Source organism: Lagopus muta, chromosome 5, assembly GCF_023343835.1.
Source record: "Lagopus muta isolate bLagMut1 chromosome 5, bLagMut1 primary, whole genome shotgun sequence".
In the NCBI taxonomy this organism is placed as follows: domain Eukaryota; kingdom Metazoa; phylum Chordata; class Aves; order Galliformes; family Phasianidae; genus Lagopus; species Lagopus muta.
In genome coordinates this window covers 37965328-37989289 of record NC_064437.1, presented here as the reverse complement: position 1 = coordinate 37989289, position 23962 = coordinate 37965328, and the positions used below count along the sequence as shown (strand labels likewise).

The 23962-nt window shown below is 37.4% G+C and overlaps 1 protein-coding gene across 4 annotated transcripts in view; it reads right to left on the bottom strand.

Annotated features, from left to right (window-relative positions):
* The window catches only part of BICC1 (BicC family RNA binding protein 1), a 97589-nt gene that overhangs the window by 18282 nt on the left and 55345 nt on the right, over window positions 1–23962 (bottom strand). For 3 of the 4 annotated variants that reach the window (XM_048944858.1, XM_048944859.1, XM_048944860.1), the window contains 6 exons: window positions 7669–7748; window positions 6376–6534; window positions 5228–5281; window positions 4137–4331; window positions 3017–3268; window positions 358–489 (listed from right to left, as the gene is read on the bottom strand). In XM_048944858.1, coding sequence (XP_048800815.1) covers window positions 358–489; window positions 3017–3268; window positions 4137–4331; window positions 5228–5281; window positions 6376–6534; window positions 7669–7748 — 872 coding nt within the window. Of the gene's footprint in view, window positions 1–357; window positions 490–3016; window positions 3269–4136; window positions 4332–5227; window positions 5282–6375; window positions 6535–7668; window positions 7749–14432; window positions 14564–23962 lie in introns of those variants that run through there. The other variant, XM_048944861.1, reaches the window with a different exon arrangement.

Sequence of the window (23962 nt, the reverse complement as noted above, 5' to 3'; positions counted from 1 at the left end):
TCAACTTAAATCTGATTGCTAAGGAACTCTGCAATTATGTGGGAGATACATGATTCGAGGATTTTCTTTAAAACTAAGAATGGGTCTAATCAGATCTAATATTTCCCTCTTATTTTTTTCCCCTCAGTATTCCTATATAAAGTCTAGTTACTGTATCACCAAATATTTAATGAATAAGTGAAATCACCATAAGGGAGAATATTACAACATTTAAATTGATATTTCAAACAGAAAATACACACATATTTTACAAGTTTATGATCCATTAAGTCAGGAAGGAAGGGCACACACATCAACTCACCAGCTCTGAAAAGCTGGCACGAACGCTTACAATGAATACATGAGCTTTTTACCAACCTTGCTTGGTTGCTTTGGCTTCGGCTTAATGCTTATGAAGACATCTAACTGCTCCATTAGCTGCGTTATAAATTGTGGTTCTACTTCAATTTCTTCCTTCATATCAAACATGAGCACAAGAGGAAGGCAACCCTGAAAAGATAGATGCAAGAATTTAAACATACGCTTTCCTCACATAAATGTTAGCAGTGAAGTGAAATACATATTGACTGCATGCATATGCATAAGGATGTAATAAGCCCAGAAAAAATAGTAAGGACGAAGTTTTAAGTAAAGCCACTTTATTGCCAACGAGAATGTAACTGTAGCTTTTTACTGTTGGATTCTAAATAAACAGTTTGGTGGTGTAGAGATGAAATGATTTGTTGAATATTTTGACATCAAAGTCAGTGCATATATGCCCCACATCACCTACCTAGCTAAATTAAGAGTATCTAGAGGATGCAAATTCAGAAATGATTATTGCATATCAAATCAGAAAAAGATGCTGTCAGAAGCATCCACATTAAGCTCAGCTTGGAATAAGGGAAAACTCTAAAAAATTGTCTCCGCAAGTCGCTGTGCTTAATGCTTAACTTCTACTTCCCTTTTCCTATACTCCATAGTTACATCAGGACTTTCCACTAATAGAAATGACATCACTGAAACATTTCAAATATTAAGCTTCAAATTAAAAATAACTGAAAAAAAAAATACTCAAAAGCAACAAACCCTAAAAAACAACCAAAAACATAAAACAGATAAACCCACCACAGCCTTCTCAATGTATCTAGGGGTTATTAGATTGCTCATAAATAACCATATCAGTACAAGACAAGTCCCACTTAGTGGGAATTTGGATTCACGATAAAGTAAATATAATACCACAAGTACCAGGAAAAAGGTGAGTAAGAAAACAGACATTTGACTAAATATGATCACTTTCTTAGTTTCCTCCTTTTGCTTCAGAACAAAAGTTACAAATTGGTATATCCTTCACATCTCTAGCTCAGTATTTAATTTTTATGTATGTCTTCTCACAGTACCACTTCTAACTATAGAATACTTCCATAACATAATTTTAAATTAAAGCAAATTCTCTTGATTATTTTGACTTTAGAAAGACTGATACAGCTTCACTAAGTAAACTTGGCTAACAAGAACGATCATGAAGTTAATCTAAAGAAAACACACTGAAGCCAATAATCCAAGTTCCCATTAAAAAGCTACAGAAAGTAATATCACAAGGTCTAATCAAATGTCTGCTGAACAAAACTGCAACTGAAAGGTTAGTAAGACAAAAAGGGAAAATGGAAACTTGGAAATTGGAATGTCAAGTTTTATGAATGTAAATGGTTGGACTTTTGCACTGAAGTTTTCCTCCTGTGTTTAGAGCACAGGATTTATCAATATCATCATAATTAAATACAATACAGTCCAAAACATTATATGCATAATGGATAAAGTCTACTTTTTTAGCAATTATAAAAACATACAAAACCAAGGGGTTAGAGATGAGAGAAAGACAGAGCAAGAATACTTTATCAAGACCCCTCTCACTCAGTCTACTAGTTAAAAGTCACTGCATCTTTCTTCCTTTTACAGTTGGCCTTCATCACTACTATGACCACTGCCTTAATCAACATGATGAATATTTCTCTGCAAACAATACACAGATGATTAGAAACTGAGACTAGCAACATGTATACTCACACTTTCCACATTAGATAGCCTTATCAGTGATGTTAGTTTCTAGCTAATATTAGTTTCCATTCTGACATACTATTAAGCAACTTCTGAAGTAGCACTGCTACACTACGTATGTCATAAACAAAGGCACACATTAAAGGCAAACTGTCAACTCTGCAAACATTTACAGTGTTTCTTTTCTTGGTATTACTAACTAGGTTCTTCTAGTTATAAGATCCCTGAAAAATTAAAACAAAATACTTGACCTTTATTTTTTTTTTTAAATATCACATTCCCCCTTCTATAGGACACTTCTACAGCCTGACTGTGAAACAGCATCAACCACTATTCTGGATGAACCAGAACAGCTGGAAAGAGCCAGGAACAAACGTGACCATGGGAAGAAGGCCAGCATGCAGTTCCACCTCGCAGAAAATTGCTCCAGAACACAGAAAACACTGGACTATGTCAGAGAAGAAACAAGAAAATAGTACTTTAAATGAAGCTCAGAACAATTACACCTGTTTAGTTAGAAATACAATTGACAAATTCAAATGTTTATATCTGAGGCTGAAAAACACAGATTTACTAATTTAGGAATTGGAGTTAAGATTTTATCTGGTTAGCTGCTTCTTCCCTCAGCCTTTCAATTGACTAAATAAGACAAGCAGAAGATGACAGCACATAGCAATAACTTCTCCCTTCCAGTCTGCCTTCCACTCAGGAGCACACTGTTACCATAAATACAAATTGCTTACGCAGCATTAATACTGCCACAGCCTTTTTTCACATCATGCTACCACAGATCACAAGAATTTTGAGTAACTACAAACACACACAAAACACTGACAAAATTAGAACATTCAGCTGATTTAGCATTTTGCAATGTCATAACACTTCTCTAAAATTGACTTACATTGGACCAATGTGGAAAGGGTACATTTTCCATTATTTAGCATTTTTATAAGCAAGTTTTACTGAAAGTATTTACCATGAGATATTGTCTGGCAAGACAGACAGACTCAATTGTGCCCTGGAGGTAGACAGTAGATTTCTTCTGTGGGTTACTAGGGTCAGGGAAATGGATCTGAGCACCAGTCCTCTGCATGATATGTTTGATGTTACTGCCATTTCGACCCATCATAAAGAGATGATGCTGTGCTGCAATGTCTAATTGCGTGCTCACAGGGATTGCTGAAGCCAAGCTCCCAGCTAGGTGTTCTAGAAGCATGGCTGTTCCTTCCTGCAAGGACAAACACAAGAAGCTGATGATACAGTGCTTGTAGGAAAACAAAAAGTTGCATCAGACTGCACTTGGCATTCAAGATAAATTTGGTTTGATGACAAACTCAATTGATTTGTACGAAACTTCACTATTTCCATCTTAAGACAAAAAGGAAAGTTTAACTGTCATCACTGAAGACACATATTAAGACATCAAACTGTCTGATCTCAGCAAAACTCCTGGGCCACAAACACAGCAAAAAGAAACTCAATTGAGACTTTATTGGGTAGGTACACTTGCAAAATTTATCTTTCAGTTTTGGCCTCAGTTATTCTCTGGGGCTTGAGATACACCCATATGAGACACTATTTATCTGCCACACTGCCAGTCATTAGCAAAAGTTTCTCAACTTTACTACAATAAATAGGCTCATGGTAGTGAGCCTAACTTCTCTGTTAAATTCACATCTCACAACCCCAGCTTAGCAAGACAACTCTGATGAACCATTAAGGCACATTTCAAAGTTAAATATTTGACTGCACATTGAGAAAATTGAAGCATGAAAGACTTTCTACTAATGCTTTTATTTAAGATGTTGGTAGGTTTATGACACATTCCAGAACTGTTGCAAACCTAAAGAGGTATATAACAGCAACAAAAAATATATATAACTTGATGTTGTGCTGAGCTTTTAAACTTAAAACTTCCACATTTTTACACTTTATCTACACCACTTCAAGTTTTTTGAGAATTAGTACTAAGATTTCAGAAGTGATTTTGCCATCACATGTATGGATGGGGAAGGATATAATGTTAACATAATACTTAGATATCTAGGTTACAAATATGTGTACAATATGCAGAAACCTCTTTCAGATGACGTTACCTTCACAGCACTAGTATTGTTTTGTGACCCTCTGACAATGACTGTAGCACCATACATTCGAGAGCGTTGTTTAAAGGAAACTGAAATGTTGTATGTCTGCGATATATGCTGAATTGTGTGAGAATTAGGATCAGGGATTGGTTGCAGAATTCCAGCAATTGGCAATTCAAACATGAGTACCAATGGAAGCAGCTCCTAGAACATTAAACAGAAAATACTGAAAATCTAAGTCATGCTCAATAAAATTACCATAACTTTATTCATGAATTAGAACATATTGATCAGTTATAACTGAACTAATATATAATTTGTTCATTTGGGAAGATATGATCTTGAGTTAAAAAGGCATTTCTTTTCCAAGGAAGCACGTTTTTTGTTATTTTTTTGTTTGTTTTAGACAGCAGTTCTCTTTGTTTGTTCAAAAATAATAGGAACTTTTGCAATTATGTGGCAATCGTAAAGCCATAGTTTAATTACCCATATTTATCCACACTGCTAACAGAAGTCATTATTTGCAAACATTCATAGAGAAGCTTCTGCTCGGTCCCAGACAGAAGCTCTTAAATCAGGTACAAAGCTACATAACATTGGCTTCATGTCTTTGAAGATGAAGACCCACATTTTTAATTTATCAGATTTGTTACCTATGCTATGATGCATGCAAATCAAAACCAGGAAGGGAAGACAGGAAGTGCTATGAGTGGAGAACGGAGCCAAATTCCACTACAATTTTATCATTTCCATATACATAATAACAGTAATGGCTGCCTTTTAAATTATATTCACACAGGATGCCTGAGCTTCTACAGATCAACTATGGAGCATAAATGAAGACACAATTTTAAGCGCAGTATGGGATACTTCTTGCTTATACTGTCGACTGTGTTCAGTGTTTTCCTCAAGCTAGTTAGAAACTGATTCACATTCTAGTAAAATCTATATGATACCCTTCGTATATTACTCATGGATACACTTATTCATTCTGTATTTCTGCTGTCAGAAGACAGAGCAAAACAACTGTAAGGATCTGCACAGCAATGTTTTCCTTCAAGGTGTTTTCAGGGGAGCATTACACTGAAAAAGGCTATTACCCGAATTCTAACTCTCGCAGACTCCACTCCAGCTGGCTGTCCTGCTATAGACACCTGAAAGGGTAAGAAAATAGTCAACACTGCATTACATTTTCAAGTGAGGCATTGCAAAATTTATTAAAATACCTATGCTTTCTTTGAAAATCAACACTGAAGTGACAGCCAGTAACATTCCAACTGTTGTCTAAACCATAGCTGAAAATTTAATCCAATTTAAAGAAGAGATCTACCTATGAATATTGCAGCATCTTAGGTTATGCACACTTCAGCAACTAGAAGTTTATCAATTGATCAGTACAGTTGTTTGGATTGAATAATGGAAATACTACTTTATGTGCTCAAAGCTCCTAAGTATGTTTTCTTGAATGTTTCAAAATTGCTGTGTTCTGATGAGAAGCCACTAGGATGTCCAAGAGAGACTCTAAACACCAAGATGCAAGATGAGAAGGTAAGCATTTCACTGATGGTTAGCATTACAGGAGACATCCAAAACAGATGCAATGGTTTATCCTTCTGAAATTAAACTTATAATAGAATGCTTGTATTTGTCAGCTATGCACCAACTCTGGTTTTCAAAAACATAACATGAGTCAGAACTAACGATAAGTTATCCATGATTCAATGAAGAGTTTAAAAAAAAGGCTTTGTTTTTTATAGTGCTGCTTTGGTAGAACGCTCACACTAATTTGCTAACTTCTGTATGCTCTAAGTGATTTTAGCTTTAAAAAAAAAGATTCATGAAGCATCACAAATTGTTCTGTTCATAAAGCTTTCTTTTAGGAACTCCTGTGCTTTCTACAATGTAAGCAACAAATACTTAATTCTCTGAACTTGAATTCCACTCCTCTCCAGAAAAAAAAAAGATAATTGGAGAAAAGTTCAGAACTGTTTCATATTGACATAAATATTTGCCCAGAGAAGCTGTGGATATCCCATGTGCTTCATCCTTGGAAGCATTCAAGGTCAGGCTGAACTGAGCTTTGGGCAACCAGACCTAGTGAAAGTTATCTCCACCTTAACAGGGAAACGGGAACTGAATGGGCCTTAAGATCTCTCCCAACCCAAACCATTCTATGATTCTAATATATTTGAGAAATCTACAATACAAATTAGCTAAAATTTAGTAGTTAAATTAGAATTATACATACTTGGTTGCTTTTTTCTGCTTGATTATTCCTATTTGAGTCTGGAAAATGGATATGGCATCCTGTTTCCTCCATCACCTTTTTAATATTATTGCCACCTTTACCTATCACATGAGAATGTTCTGTATGAGAAACATCCATCTTCAAGGTTACCCGGTTGCTCTGGAAATGAAGCACCCATGATTAGATATGTTAAGAGCAGAACCTGAGTATTTTATAGTATTGGAACTAAAAGAATGACACTGAAAACTGCTTTTCAAAGCATTTTTGTAGTGGCTCATCTTCTACTCAGATGAGACACTTTAATATGGATCACAGTCATTAATATTTTCTAATACAGAAATAACATGGAGATGAAGTTAGACTTTCAAAATACAAACCTTTTTCTGGTACATCATTTTTTAAATGCACAAACATTGTCTAGAGCCTTTCCTAATAGTTAACAGTTGCTACTAATGTTCACAGTTATTAAAGAAAAATGCTGCTTATCACTGGAGAACTCCTTCTGGCTGGCTGTGTAAGAGAATGAAAAGTTGGCATACAACAAAAGTTGGCAGAAGCTCCACACATTTACATGAAAAATTTGTTAATAGATGAAATTAAAATCTGATAGAAGTACAAAAATTCTTGGTCAGATTCTAGACAGGTTAAAAATTCTGTTCAGAGTACAAGAAAATAATGGTTAAAAACAGAACCACGTAAGTGCTCTTAAAACTAATTGATACACATTTTCAACTTCAGACAGATTGGTACAGATATGTTTGAGAATATGAACTAGTACATCTACTAGTACTTTGAATCTTCAGCACAATAATGCAATTATTCTGTCTTTTGGTACAAGACACCTGTGGATAAACAGCCGTATGCTTTCAGAAGTCAAAGAACTGTGAAACAGGAGGAACAGGATATGAAATACGTAAAACTGCATATTTCCCAAAAGCCAAAAGACAGAGATAAAGGGTTTCAATGAAGATCTTCACAGAATTTTACATTTACTGAAGTGGCCACAATCTACTGTTTGCAATGAGCAGTATTTCAGATCTTCAAGATAAGAAAACAAACCAATGAAACTAGGCATGTTAATATGGCTGGGAATATTATTTCTAGAGAGTTCAGATATGCAGAAGTGCTTTATCTAAGCACGTTCCTGTTGCATGCACTCTTTCTTTTGTGTACATCACAAGTCTACATCTAGAAGAGCTTTTTTTTTTTTCTATTTAAATAAGGACATTAAAAAAAAAAGCAATTTCACAACAGAATTAGAAGATTAAGATCTGAAAGTAAATTTTTTCTTACTTTTGTGTCCAGGACTGACATGATTTTCTCTTTAGCTTCTTTAACATTTTCCTTTTTTCCAGAGACTTTAATATGAGGATCTATAAAACAAATAAATACCTTTAAGAAAGAAAGAAAACCAATATCTCTCAAACTTTTGTCACCAGTTAGAGAATAACAGCCTTGAAAAAAACATTTTTAAAGCTTTCGAGATTATTCTTACCCACTTTCTATCGTTTATTGATCAACTGTACCGTCAGCCTTCAGTTAAAAATCAAATATATTATTCAATCCACTCAGTTAGGAGTTCAGGATTACCCAATGAGTTTATTACACACTGTAACCTACTTAAAATACAAATTACATGCCAGATGTGTTTTCTCAGTATTAAAAATAATGCCTGTGATACAGTTATCTAGCTAAGAAACCACATTTAAAAAAAAAAGATTGAGGGCAAAGAGAAAGCTCTTAGCCTGCCTCAGTCGAGCTTTTGACACAGAACACATCTGAGGAGGAACTGACACCACCCAACCCTCAGCATCATTTCATTATTTCGTTTCTAGAAATATCTTCTGCTGTCTTAAACTGGCAATAAAAATGAAGCTGCCTCCAGTAGAAGCAGCTTTCTAATTGAATTTACCAAATCAAGTTTAAATAGTACCACTAAATAATAAATAAATCAACTCTTCAAAGTGTTTTAATTCACCATTAAACTAGATAGTCAAAACTATCACCAGCTAATTGAAGCTTCTGCCCTGTGAGGTGTAAAATTGTGGATCTACACACAAATAATTTGCATTATGGTTTTCAAGCCATTGTCCTTAAGAAGCCTATTCTGTTCTGCTGAGCTAACAGGCAGAGTATCACCTAAGTTAAGCATCGTACACACTGAAGTGTGAAAATCACACATTGGATGGGTTAGCAGCACCACCTGGTGCCCAGAAGCATGAAGTACCATAACATACCGCAACCCCAAATTACTCTCAAAACATGAAGCAAACACCGCCACCCCAATTTTTCAGTCTCAGAAACAGACTTGATCCTGCAAGTGATGCTTGGCACGTTTCTCTTTCCCTAATACTGGAATAAATTTGCAGGAAAAGCGCTTTTAGTCCTGGTGTGGAATGAACTGTTCTCCTCAAAAAACCCTACATCATCTTCTGGCTAATTAATGCTAAATTTGTCTAATTCATTATGCTAAACTGGTATAAACATCTTCATTCACAACAGTAAATGTGCTTTCAGTGGCAGGAGAAAATAGTGTAGTACAACACATCTGCTTTTGTCATCATCTCAGAACAGAAATATTTCACTAGTACATAAATGCCAAATAATACAACTTAAAATTGTCAACCTGTTGTGCTCAGTTGAAAAGTGATTATGTTTAAGTCATGCTTGGATGCTCTTTTTCCAACAGTAAAAAAAAAACCCAGTGTTTCAGCACTGGGAAGTTTGAATGCATTCAGCTGGGAACACAAATGTTGAAGGAACAGCAGATTCACTGCCAAGTTTAATGAAAGTCAAGAAAAATGTGGCATTTTGAGTTCTAAGAAACAGACACATTTCTTTAAAAAAACAAAACAAAAATTGTAGCTGCTAGAACATGGTATGTGCATAGAACCTAAGAAAGGCCCTGAAAATATGCTGCTTCAGCCTTTTCACAACAAAGTAAGAAAAACCAAAATAGTCTTAAGGGCATTATTTTTTTTTCTGTTTTAAGTTGACAATAAGCCATGTGGTTCTAATGTGTTTAAGCTGTGAGTGATATTTGAAGTGGATGGCGCAGGCTGAAATTCCCAGAAGCAGATTCTAGCACATGATGTGTGCTCCAAGTGCTCATTAGAGGCAACCAGGAAAAACACAAAACCAAAAACAAGAACAATTCAGGGTTGATTTTCACATAATTGTAAACATAGCATTTCAATACCCATTTGGTCACAAGTATGAAAAATATCTGGTATCACAGCTAGCATCCCATTGCTCTTAGTACCAATGACAAGTACTGCGGCTCTATCATGTTTGTTCAAGCAGGGGCCAAGATAGATTTCAGGTCATGCATTTTCTCCCTCATTCGGGTCCCTTTTCTGTTGATAACTTACAGCTTCAGAAAGAAGTAATTCTGTATTGCTTCAGTTTTCTTTGCTTTTAGAGGAAAAAAAGCTCAATTCCTCACATTAAGAAACAAAAAGAACCCAGTGTTGTCAGTGACAAATCTACATCTACTGTCACTGTTGTCAGTGACAGATCTTTCAAACGTGGTCTTAAGTACTCTCTCCTCATTTGACTCCTTCTCAATGGCACAGTGGTTGGAAATGGATATGAAGCAACTTGTTTTCTTGTTACCAGAATTCCTCCTCTGAGGCTTGCCCACTCCTTCAAGGAAATGCAGTTTACATGTGACATTACAGACAAAATCTTGCATTTAAAAAAACAGACAAAACTACAAAAACTCACGCACACAGCAAAAACAAAAGTAAGCAAGCAAAAAGCTTATGTTCAACCAAGAGAAGTTAAATACTTTAAGTGGGCTTTGCAGGAGCTGAGAGTGCACTGGAAGGATGTATTGCTGAAAGCTGAACCAGCAGACTCCCACACAATATCAAAGTAACATGCAAAACCAGGTCACCACTTCAGGAATTGATTAAAAAGTCAGAGCAGCAATTGAATTAGGTAGTCTGATTTTCTGTGTACTGTAGACATTTACATTTCTTAAATATACCTCTCTAGAGAATCAAATTGTTGCTTTGCAGTTCCTCTGTAAGATGTGGACAAGTGGGAAGTTTTCTACTCTAACGATTCACCAGATTCAGCCTCCCAAATCTATACCTTATCACGTTTTTCACGTTTTTAAATTCAGTGGTTCTTGTACTTTTTTTCCTGATATTAAATAACAGTAATTTCTTCCAGGGGAGGTACATACATACAGTCAGGTCACTATCATTATGGTTTTTTGTTTTTTGGAGTTTTTTTGAGCCAAATCCTAAATCCTACTTGCCTGTCAAATAACAAAGGAAAATGATAAGCTGCCTTTTTTCTGCCTGGCTAAACCATACATTATCAAAGTAAAGGCCTTCCTATTTCAGTTAGAAAACACTACAACAGGCTTACTAGAGGGTAACCAAAAGGCAAGTTTCTCCCAAGTTTCTTGCAAGCCTCCTGCAGAGCAGGCTGCATTCATCCTTAAATGACCATATGCCAACAGAAACAATCTGCCACTAAAGGAAGAAGCATTCACCTTCAATTTCAGTTTTTTGGTTAATCCAAACTATTTCCTGCATAAGTCTGACACCAAATGGTAACCAACAACTGTTTTCAAAGTTTATATCACTGAATAGCATTAAAAGAGCACTGATTCTTCATGCATCAATACAGGATGGTAATTAAAGCTGTTCATTTAGGCTTAAGTATTTTCTATACCTGTTCCAACTAAACTATAAGGAATGAAACACCTAAAAAACCCTTGTTCCAATGGACTACTTTTTAGCAGCATAAACTGAAGATCTGGTCAGTAATCACCTGTGCCAAGTGATGCCTGTTGGCTGCTGCATTTACATTAGATAAGGCTGAGCAAAACTTTTCCATGCTACTTATTTTCTCAGGTGCAACTGTTTATTCCATAGCACTTACACAGTAATTTTTTAAAATAAATTTTACAATCTCACCTCTAATGAGACAAAAGAAACATGTGTTCGGTAAAGCTCTATATTTACTATTTGAAACACCCTCATGCTATCTGCACAGCAATGCAGTCTCATCTGACAAAGCCCCAAATAAGATGACTAACACTGCTTAGAGTGAGAAGAGCATTGTCAGGCAGAAAGATCTGGCAGGTATAACATATCCATAACATTGTCAGGATGCCCTTCTGTTAGTATCTAGACGAACCCAAACCCCTCACAGCACCTGCACATGTTCTTAATGTGAAAGAGCCCATAGTAAGCTTAGTAAGCTTCCAGCAGAACAGGCTCTGAAACACAGGGACAGAACAAGGCATTCTCCTCCAGATGACAGCTGGGTCAGATCATTATGAAAGCATGAACTATTTTATCCTAAAGAACATAGGTTTTGTACTTATTTTTACTAAAACAGTCCTCCCACACCTTTTTCCTTTAGAGGCTTTTGAACACAATCAAGACTTAATTCCATACTTAGCAGTTCCCCTGACTGGAAGTGTATTTTAAATGTGTAATTACGGCAAAGAACAGATGCTTATTATGAAAGAAGAAATGAGACACTGAATCTTTATGAACTACTTGCTACAAAGACTAAAGACTTCAGGAAAACCTGCATGTTAAAAGCACATATGGCTGTACACCATCAGAAGCTGGAAAAAGATTGTGACTTAGATAACATTTAATGTCTTGCAAAAAGCGAAGAACTTTGCTGCACCGGCATTTATCCTGTAGTCTGTTTTGAGGTGGAGTTTCTTTCCTAAGAATGGAAAATATGCAATTTACTTTAACAGTTTGGTTTCCTTTGAGTATAGGGGAATGTTGATATAAAATACAAAGCTGAAGTTGCACAACAGAAAACGCTGGATGTTTTCCTCTACAGTCTGCATCTTGCCAGACTCCTGCCTTGAAGTGGCCTTTTATTTCTCCTCTCCTCAAATTCCTCACTCCACACTTTGGCAGTGTTTCCACCTCCTCTGTCTTTGTCCACAGCTCTACCAGCAAGCTTCAAGCTTTTTTGCTACTATTGTGTGCAGCATTTCTATAAACAAAACCCCTCCAAGCAAACCACATTTGTGCCACTGCAAATGAACCTACATTAACTTCTGCCAGGCAAGAAATATTCGAAATAATTAGACATTTAACTTTCAGGCATCCACTGTAAATCAGACATTACATGTAATGGGTAAGAGCTGTTCAGACCACAGTTACGCTTCTAGCTTGTTTACATGATGAACAGGCTCAACTTACATTGCAGAAACACCACTACTCTAAAATTAGCTAGCCAACTGGGCAGCACAAGGGCAGATGACAGTCATCCACAGTAAGAAGCTAAACAGGATGTGAATAGCCCATGTGTATGTAATTGAATCTGAGCTACTCAAAGACGACGACAAAAGAGATGCAGCATCTTTTAAGGAGAAGTTATGAAAAGACAAGTTTTGAAACTATCAGCTGAAAAGGTATTAGTAAAAACATAAGCTATACCAAAAAGTCAAACAAACATGCATGTTCTCAACAGAAAGAACACTGTTCACACTACAGCAATAAGATGAAACATGTCTATAAAACCATAAATTTTAATCAGGAAAAGTCAAGCAGGAATTAGTATTAATACAGAAAAGAGATAGTTAAAAAAAATGTCTTCAAATAAAATAAGTATTGCGTACACAGTTGCTAGAGTGGATATATTCACTGACCAACCAAGACAGTTCGAGGTTTGATGTCAGTGCCTAACATAAACTTGAAACAGGCTCACTCTAGTTCCATGGAGAAAAAACACGAAGGCAAAAAGCATGCAGCAAATGCAAGCAATTAAGGGCATATGCAAATTAATGCAATGAAGCGAGAAAAGAAATTTGTCATTTGGGCACTTTTTGCTGTTTGGTCATCAGCTGAGAATTCTCACCCTTCTCTCCAAAACACCTCACTGCATTTATCTGCCTGGTATTTAAATTGCAGAAGAAAGCAGCTACTTGTATTGAGGCAGAACGCAGTGGGTCATTTCCTAGCGCAGCCTTCCCCACGTCCTCGGAGATATCACTGAATGCCATGGGATTGGGTTGCGTTTTGTTTATTTTTTTTTTATTTCCCTCACATAGTTTAAATTAGACTGCGGAGCTCTCATATCAGAAAAACATTTCAGCTGGCTAAATAGGGATCATCAAAAGCCCAGCCAAAGCACCACAAAACTCAACATGGGCTGCAAGCAATTAACAGCGTCTTCAGAGTAGACATATCCTAAGGCTCTGGGCATTCTGGAGAATCTATTGTGGATGAACAGATGATAATGAAATGCTCTTGTGAAAAGCTAGAACCACTGCCTGTATGTATGTGCATACTCGAGAGGCTCTTGTTTCTCATATATTTTTATACATACATATATCATATGTTTATTTTGACTCTCATCCTTCCCTCTTACTGGCGTTTAACCTTTTTCTTAAGAAAGACTTCTGTTCTACTCAGAATGAAAAGGTGGAAAGCTGCTGCTACAGCTTCAGGGAAAGCAGTTCACATGCAACCCTTGACTCATTCTGCATTTTGGTTACTGCTATTTGGTCACCTGAGGAGCATTAGATATCAGAGCATCACCTTTCAGTCCTGCACACTATAACAACGTATGGTGGTGAAGCCTACCATCTTCCTCCTTACTTCTCTCCAGCATTTAAAAAAAAATAAATACACATATATACACAGAAACACATGTAAAAGGATGGGTCCACATAACTCCGTATTTCTGAAGCAGGGACTGGGTAAAGCAACACTGACACCATCTCCCTCCAGAAAAAGCAAAGAACTGAAGAAACACTGTGTTACATCTCATAGAATTGAGAAATGACATCTTGTTTCTCTGACTTCATGTATTATATAGGGTAGTTTAAAAGATGACCTTAAAAATGTAAATGGGCTACCTCAAGTAAAAGCTGTTTGATGTAATCTCATAAATGAATAAAACTAGGAGCACATATACATCAAATCACAGCTGAATCCTGCATTCACATCTTCTCACAGCCTTGAAAATGTCACTGCAGAACACCAGAAATTAAAGTTTAGAAGGCCCAGAATTAAATAACAATCAGCCAGAAATATCAGATAAGCTTAAAAATAGATTACCTGTACAATTTATCATTTTTGGAGTAAAACTATTCATGACTGGATTTCTGATCTAGAGACAGAAGAAAAGACTTCTCTGAAAGTACAAGAAAGGAGGCAAGACAAGGCATAGGTAACAAGGCATAGCAAATTCAACAGAAAAGTAATCAGATTTGAAGGGAGAAGATGAAGGCCAAGGTGGAGAAGAGGAAAACCTGAAAAGAAGAAATAAGAATGAATTAATTGTAGTCACGTGAAGAGTTCCACTTCAGATACACAGTTATCATCAGAGCACTTTCCCTATTATTAGCTTAGATTCTTTATTTTTACTTCTTCTAAATATCATCATTAGAGGCATTTTGTAAGTGCATTCAGACATTAGAAGGCAGATTATCAACACTGCTACTCCCTGGATAGCTGTTCTTCAGCCTTGACCTTAAGAAGCCACCCCAGGCAAGGCAGTCCTTAGCATGACACAAGGTCTGTTATATCTTAAGCATGAAAAATACACAAATGAATTAATAGTTCATTAGTAGTCTATCATCATTGATTCTCAAAGCCCAAATGCAGAACCACAGTGCTTAGGAAAGAAAATGAGAAATAATGGGAGGAAAAAAGTATTATAAGAATAGTAACAGATGACTTAAATTCCTGTGAGAACACCATTGTATCTTCAGCGCACACATGCTCAAATTTAAGACTACAGCCTTGATGCAGAAACCTGGAGATTATTTTAGATTACACGCACGTACTCCTCAAAAAGTCATTGTAGCTGTCTTTGCTAAATAAAAGGGAAAAAGCATCACAGCATCTGACCCAGCCACTAACCATATGTCTTAGGCACAGCTGCCTTTGCAAACTGCCCTGCATTCCAAATCCAACTGCATTTACTTTGAATCTTCATGCTTCCTGATTACTGCCACTCTTTTTAACGCCTTATTGCTCTAACTGCATCTCACTGTGCAAGTTGTATCCTGTGCAACTACAGGAATAACTTATTAGCACCAACTATGTGGCTGGAACAAGTGGATGCAACCAGTCTTTCAGTAAAGAATACTGCACTGAGAATATCTGTGTGAACAGAGGAAACAGTCAATCTGAGAACTGATAGGAATTAAACATCTATCAGAAAGCCAGGAACAGCAGGTTCTCAACACTGCACTAGGCGCTTGATGACTAAAGACAAAGATGATTAAGGATGCCATTTTTGGTTACAATTACCAATACTCTACAGCTTTCTCTGCTTTAGTATGGTAGTAGTAAGGGTAAAAAAAAAAAAAAAAAACCCTTGTCTGGATAATGAAGTTATTTAAAGTGTCTTATATCATTTGTGTTTCTAATGAACAATGCAAAGGCAGTTGTTTTGTTTTCTTAAGAGAACAGTGCCAAGTGTAATACAGAAACATTTGAACAATCTTCTCGACAGCTTAACTAGGTAGCAACAGCTACAGGGAAATGGTTTGGATCAATCTGCCCTGCATCAATCCTGTACGTCTATCTCCAGCATAAGATCAATTGCAAAACTCACATCTGAAAAATTTATCTCCTACTGAGCACCCACAGGATGTGAATGCCTCAAATCTGAGGTCAAATGGGGATGATACAGAAGAGCAGTCACTCTCAGTGCACACCACCAGCTACTGCTAATGGCAAGAAATGCCTAGAAATCTAAGAACAATGCATCAGTTAACACCAGTTTTAGCAGAACAGATAGCAACAAGTGTGTATTCAAGTAATTTAATTACAATGATATGAATTTGTATTGCTGCATTCCAGGTCCAAAAGTTTTAGTTTCACTGCCATTCCTGCCAAGCACTCTCATAGGACAAACCCCTTGATAATTCCCTTCATAAACATGCTTGTATTTTGGCTCTGCTTTATCTGCTTGAGTATAAGCAAACTGCTGTTCCTTACACAACACACAACAAGCCCTGATCAGAAGCAGAAAATCTCACAGCTGCATTCCTACTTTTCTTGAGGTATGACAAGAGTTGATGTCATTTTCTTGGTTTTTTTTTGTTTGTCTTTCCCTTCTACCATTCCCACCTGCTACATCACTCACTATTTCAGTGTTCCCTTGAATCATTCACAAATATGACCACAAAGTACTGCATGTTTCTCTAGGTTAATGCTTTGGTGTAGAAGCAGCACTAGATACAGCACAAGCACTGAGCACAGAAGACTCAACAGTTTCTCCACAAACAAGACTTCAGCAAACACGACTTTCTTTTAAAGGTTTCTCAGTTCTCACCTGTGCTGCATGCAAAGCAGGGAGAATTTGTTGGTTTGTCTGCCTTTTGAAATGGAAACAAGCTGAAGGCTGATATGAGTAACTCCAGTAAATGAACCCTGTGCTGCCAGCTGCTGGCACAGGGGATGCTGTGAATTTGTGCATGTCAAACAACTCCAATCAAAGAGAATCAACTCCTGCAGCCAAGTTCTGCACAGCCTGGGACAGTCCCCTCACTTATTCATTGCAAAACAGGGAGGAGACCATGCCTAGGTCAGCTCCTCCAGAAACAAAAGGAATGGACTAACTTGCTATCTAAATACAACTGCTCTTTAATTTTTAAACTACACAATTACAGAGTTAGGGGACTTTTCTTCAAAATATGAGCAGCTGTTTGCACTGACAATTTCTCATTTATGGAGAAAGTTAACAGAAAGCAGATGCAGCTCATAACACAGAGCCTGCAGTACATGTTGTAATTAATCTGGCATTCCAAACAATAAACACAGCGTCAGAAAGAGACTTGCTTTAAATCTTGAAGTCAATTATGTATTGATAGCCTTAGCAACACATTCAGGAAAATATTTACCCATTTTCAAAGCCTTGTGAAGATGATCCCTAGTTAAATTACTGTCTAACAGGTAGCCTGTTGGTTAATTACAAAACATAATGGGGAGAGAATACATAAAGACTACAAAGACCTTTCCTCCAATTCACTCATGAGCAAAGCACCAAAGACATCAGAACAACCCCAGCTCTACAGCTTTTTTTCTCATCCTGATGAAAGCAACCACTCATGGAAGAGCACGCCTGCCAGCACGTGTCTTTCAGATGACAAAATACAAAGATGGTTATTCTTGGCACATTATTAATAGAAAACAGTGTGATAAAGGAAATCTGGGCCTTCAGGTAGAGGACACACTGACTCGGGAAGAGGGTTGTGGTGGTTGCTATGTTCCACTTGAGATGCTGAGAAACAAAGGCAAGCAGACTTTTCTGTTTTGAGTTCTACGTTCACCATTTGAAGCAGAGAAACTTCCAGTGTTGATTTCCCACTGTCTACAGCAAGAAAAAAATAAAGTCCCTTCCTAGCAACCAATCAGTTCAATCATTTTAAGGTAGAAAAAGGCAAAGCAACAGCTGTGGACAAACAACATTAAGACAGCTGAGAACTGTCCCCACAGTTCAGCTGTCTAAATATTTGTGGGAGAAGACAAGTTTTCTGTTCAATGCAGACAAGTCAAAATTCTAGCTTTCAAGTAGAGTCCAGAAATGTAAAAAATAAACATTGATAATTCAACCAATAAATTCCATACTACAAAACTTCCTTTCAACTTATTTTAGTCAGACAAAAATCAGTCAAAATTGTTTCTGTTTCCTGCTATGGCCAGGCATAGGAGTAACTCCAAAGCTGTGTGCGCCCACGAGACTTGCAAATCAAAGAGGCTGCTTGACAGAAATTCCAAAGCATGACAGGTATGCCAGTACCAATTGAAAAAGGCTAGGAGGAAAAAAGGAAAAAAGCCCTCTGCAGGAAACAGAGTTTTAAAACATTTTCAGAATGAAAATCCTCAATGACAAACACAGAGAAACCCTGCATCTCCCAGAAGTCCTGTTTGATTCACTCACTCCTCTGCAGCCTCACCTTCCTTAGGTGAGACACAGATGTCTGAACATCTGCACCTGGCCTTCTATGCACTACAAAAGGGCAGCACAGGCAAGGGGACGCACCCACGAGATGCTGCATGCAGCACTCTTCTTCAAAACCCAACGCATCTGGGTACCCTGCCACCCACTAGCAAAAACAGCTGGCACAGCAGAACATTCCCTGCTCAGTTATAAACATCTAGGCAGTGTTGATGGCAGCATACTAGCTGTGACACTGAGACAACACAGCTGTATGTTGACGAGGGTATGAAATGAGAAACAATGGAAACTGAAATGTGACAAAGCGTCGTGAAGAGTCCACCTCTGTGAGGAGCACCCCCTCCAGCACTTACACTCATCCCAGCTCTGTGCTCACTCCTTTTCCCTGCCAGCAGACCAGAGGAAACCAGCAAAGGATACCACATTCAGATACAGATTTAGGAATCTAAATGTAGATACTCAAACACAAGTTACAAGGCATTCATTTTCAGCTGACTGTGGTACGAGTTTTTACTAAAATTGCAAGAGAGCAAGCAGCAAAAACTATGCAAAAAAAAGAAAAACACCAACAAACCACCAGCCAAACCACCACAAACAACGCTGCTGTATTACCTACCCTTGTCCTCTGTAATATCTAAGAAATCTTTTCTCAACAGACGTGTTTGCTTATAATCCTGTACTAAGACACTGATAACAAATCACTATTTTACTACCACTACATAAATTATTACTATTTTAATATATGAAACATTAAGAAAAAAAATTTCCTACTTTGTTTTCTAAGCATCTCCTCTGCTTTTCCCAGGAATTCCTCCAAGTAGTCCAAATCCTGACGAGCAGCACCACTGACTGGGCATGATAGCATTTCTGAGATTTCTCTTGTGAATATGAAATAATCCTTCCCTTTATTTACGAGCAATGAATCTAAAAATGTCTTATTTTGCTTTATGCTGAGATAAGCATCACACTGCACAGTCTGCTTAGCCTGTAGTGTGTAGTAACAGATAAACCCCTCTCTTCAACACCGTATTCCCCACATTTCTTCTCAAATCAGCCTATGCCAAATTATTATTACTGAGATATCATTTCTTCAGCATGCTCTGACTAAAAGTTGCATTTCTACCTTGATGCCATCTGCATACTTTTAAAATACATACTATCCATCCACTAACAATCAATAAAACCACTGACCAGTACTGGAAAGTAGTCAGAAGTGCAATACAGCAGTCACTTTAAGGGTGGGCAACCACCCAGTCTCCCTGTTCCCTGGAAGCAAAGAGGAGAACAACAAATACTACACCTAAACATTCATAACTGATCTTTTCTTCCTTCTTTTTTCTAGAACATGTACACATTCTGAAAACATAGATTTCTTTGAAGTGACCAAATGTATATTTACACACATACCAGTTCACACATTTATAATTCTGCAAGTCAGAGACAGCACCCACAGGCAGAAAAGCTAACACTAACAGCACTCCTACATTTCACTCCATACTGCTATAGCAGAAAAGGGGAAGAGCAACATACACATAGAAATACTCTGTATTCTTGATGGGAACAGTTTGGCATCATGATACTTCAAGCAAGTTCCACAAAATAGCTTGCAATATCATGAAGCCCAGTACTGTCTCAGCTCATTTTATCACGTTTTATTCTCCTCCAGTGTTAGAAAACCAAGCAGTTTACATTATCTGACAATGCACTGGACACAAGTATAATAAACTAGATAGTAGTTGCACTCAAATGTAACCCTTTTTGATGTCTTATTTTACTTGAACATACTCTTTTTTTTTTTTTTTTTTTTAGCAGGAAGTGCCAATATACTCAACTCCCAGGCAAGAAACTGTTTTGCATTCCCTACATTTTAAATCAAAGGTATGTTTTGATTAAAGACATGGTACCTGTTAAAAAAATTTACCTATCCAAGATTGGAGTCATCTTTATGGAAGTTGCATTAGGATATTAGATATAAGAATGGTAGCATGGTAAGTATTAAGTCACCAGTTTAAAACAGCAAGCAAAATCTGCATCAACATAATGGTATTTACCAGCTTCTTGCCATAATACTCTTCCAGTACAAACTTCAAAGGGGTTCCTGACTAAGTCCCATGGCAAAGAGCCATGAACACTGGGTAACAACCCCCCTCCTCACTTGGAATATTCCTTGTCACCATCTTCTTCTCCCCAGCACCTTTGTCTTTCCACCACTCATCTGTTTTCCTGTTCTCCTATGCCACTTCCATTATTACCTCTTCTATTCTCCATTTTCAAAAGCTTCATTTCTTTGAGATTTCCACTCTATCTTCATGCTTCCTGCAAACTATTTGCTGAACTACATCTACATCTTTCCAACTTACTTTGCTCTCTTCATCAACCACTCATTTCCTTTCAGTGTTTCTCCCTTCTCCCTCCATCCCCAACTTGTTCCTTTCCCACATCTTTCCTCCCATTAAGATACCATTTGCTTTTTCATTCCATGTCAGTGGAAGGTAGGGGGCAAACATTGCCAGCAGCTCTCAATGACTATCCTTGGCTGATAAACATCACTGAACAGTACCAATCTCAATAGACAAACAAAAGCAATTTAACAGTTGCAGCCACACAGCTAGACCTACACACTACCGGAGCTCAAGACAAACATCTTCCAAAAAAATTATTATTTCTTAACTGCTCAGCATCTAGGGGGAAATCGCATGTATCCCAAGAACACTATTGATGCCCTGGCTTTTGCTTTTTGGATCTGAATTGCTTTACAGGAAATATTAGTCTTGCCCCATAACCAAGACATAAAATTACTTGCAGAGTTTGTACAAAGTTAAGCTTGTTCAGATCAAAAGCTTAGAGTTCAGAAAGCCATTCCATACTATAGCTGTTTTTCAGATATTCCCTTCTACTGCTTACTCCAGAAAGATCATATGATTCAAATCAGAGTTTTCCAGAGGAAGTCATTAAAGTGCGTTTTTATCAATGATGGTTTTGTGTGTTTGCAGTCAGCCTTTGGCACAGCCTTGGGCTATATTTAGAATCCACAGCATGAAGAATGTTTGAAATGAAAGCAATTTCAACATAAATGTATCAGAATTTTATTTATAATACAACAAAATCTACAAAGAATGTAAGATACTTACATTTTACTTTTAGACAGCCTAAAGGTGGTGCACCAGTTTAGAGAGATTAACATGGCAGACCTTTTTTTCCTGCAGTAAGCAATAAGCCTGGAACATCCCCTTCCTGAGGAGAGGATTGCACATTGGATAGAGCTACAGAAAGATAATAGTATGGAACTGGAATGACAGCTTAAGTGTGGGATTTCTTCAAACATAAAATAGAGTGTATTCGGTATTATTTCTTTAGAGTGTAAAAACATTGTTCTGACTCCTCAAAAAAGTTATCAAATGGCTTTTTTTCATTATTGCTATTATTTCAAAGTCTGACAAGTTCTTGAACTTCATTTCTGCTGTGTATGTCATTTTGTTTATGCTCTGGAAAGCTGTTTTGGGGTCCTACCTTCCCACACTCAAGTCAATTTTGTTTCAAATCAAAACACAGCAATTTGCATCTTGTTTGTTAACCTCATGTCATTATTCTTCACTGGCCAAATGCTAATGCATAAGTAATGTATTTTAATCAGTATCTTTAAATAGGCTTGCAAAAAATTTTGTTTCATGTGAATGCTTAATACTAATATTGCTCATGAAGTTCACATCCAGAAACTTCAGATTCATTTGAAACTTTATGAACCATTAGGATTTAAACACACGGAAGCAGGAGTGAGTTCAAAATGAAAAAACACATACCCTTTCTCAATGCTTTACCAATCAAATTCTAGACAAGTTACATGCTCCGAAACAAAACCAAAAACACTGTGGGCTTCAAGTGACATTTGACATCCTCGAAGTTGATCGTTTCTTATGGAAAAGTCATAAATCACAGAACCACAGAATCATAGGGGTTGGAAGGGACCTCCTGAGATCATCGAGTCCAACCCCCCTGCCAAAGCAGGTTCCCTACACCAGGTAGCACAGGTCGGCATCCAGGCAGGTCTTGAACATCTCAAGAGAAGGAGACTCCACCACCTCCCTGGGCAGCCTGTTCCAGTGCTCCGTCACCTCACTGTAAAGAAGTTCTTGCGCACATTTGTGCAGAACTTCCTATGCTGCAGTTTCCAGCCGTTTCCCCTTGTCCTGTCTCCATTCACCACTGAAAAGAGTCCAGCCTCACCATTCTGCCCCCCACACCTTAGATACTTATAGACCTGGATCAGGTTTCCTCTCAGTCTTCTTTTCTCAAGGCTGAACAGACCCAGTTCACTCAGCTTTTCCTCATAGGAGAGATGCTCCAGGCCCCTCACCATCTAAAGATTGTGTATAATCTCTTCACAAAAGGAATAACATACTAGTGAGTGGTAATAGTCAAAAAGCAGATGGTATACAAATGCCGCTGTCAACAATTGTTAGTTGTTCTGTATCTTCAAGAAATACAACCTAAAGCCTAACAAGCCTGTTTCTGATTGATAGGAATTATCTGACCATCACTCCTATATCCCAATGAAGATCAAAGTGTTCTTGTAAGCCTATTTCAGTTCAAAATGCTTATTTCAATTCCATCACAGATCAAATCTTGAAGCATTTCAGATGATCTGAACCACAATCCAGTTTAGTTATAGAAAGCCACAAAATCATTGAGTGAGTACTTGTCAGTATTATAGCAAACTTCCAAAATGAAGGTATTTTGCATTTCAGATTACAAAATTATTTGGCTTTATTTTACCTCAAACATACTGTTGATCACGTTTTTAAATATTTACCTATGTTAAATGCAAAACAGCATTCATTCTGCTGTAGAAAGCTCAAGCACAAAAATAATTATGCCATTTTGATGAACAGAAAAAGCGTGCGACCTATCAGATTACATACCATGTTGGAATGGCTTGATTGATTTTATGAACAAATGCAGAAGAAATGATTATTCCTTCCTCAGTAAGTCTTACTAGAAATTCTCAAGAAACATTCTATGGCATCCTTTACCTCCTGAAACAACTGCTTGCAATATGCAAAAGCATTCTATTGCTAAATTCACACGCTGCTCAGATATAAGTAGATTTAAAGGAAGAATTCATGTCTGCTTTTTTTTTTTTTAATTTTACTCTTATACAAAGTTAACAATTACATATTGGAATGAATCTTTTTTTTTTTTTTTTTTTTTTACTGAGGTCATGAAAGCCACATGGGAATTCTACTGCATGCACAGCCCACAGCAGAACAGCAAACCCAGCAGTTGTGTTGTCATGGGGCCCAGCAAGTACAAAGCATGTAGATGGCAAGATTAAGAAAAACCTTTACTGACCTGGTATGAAGTTAGACCTACACTTTTTACCTTGGGAACCAAAAGTACAAAGCTTTACAAAGATTCCACTGAGAAAACAGCACTGTCCTAACAACGCACTGGTGCTGAATTCCCTCCACAGCAGCAGCTTTGGACACCAGGGCATGCCAGGCTGGAGGGCTGAGCTGCCTAGGAGGCAGCTATGGAGACAAAGAGACACACAGCAGGCATGCAGGAAAGCAAGAGATAAGACCACAAGCACACTGGTCAGCAGCTGTGAAAACAGCTCTGTCTGCCTTGACTTCGTTTCTAGCAAAAGTGGTTAGTGGTCTTTGCTGTTAGAGCA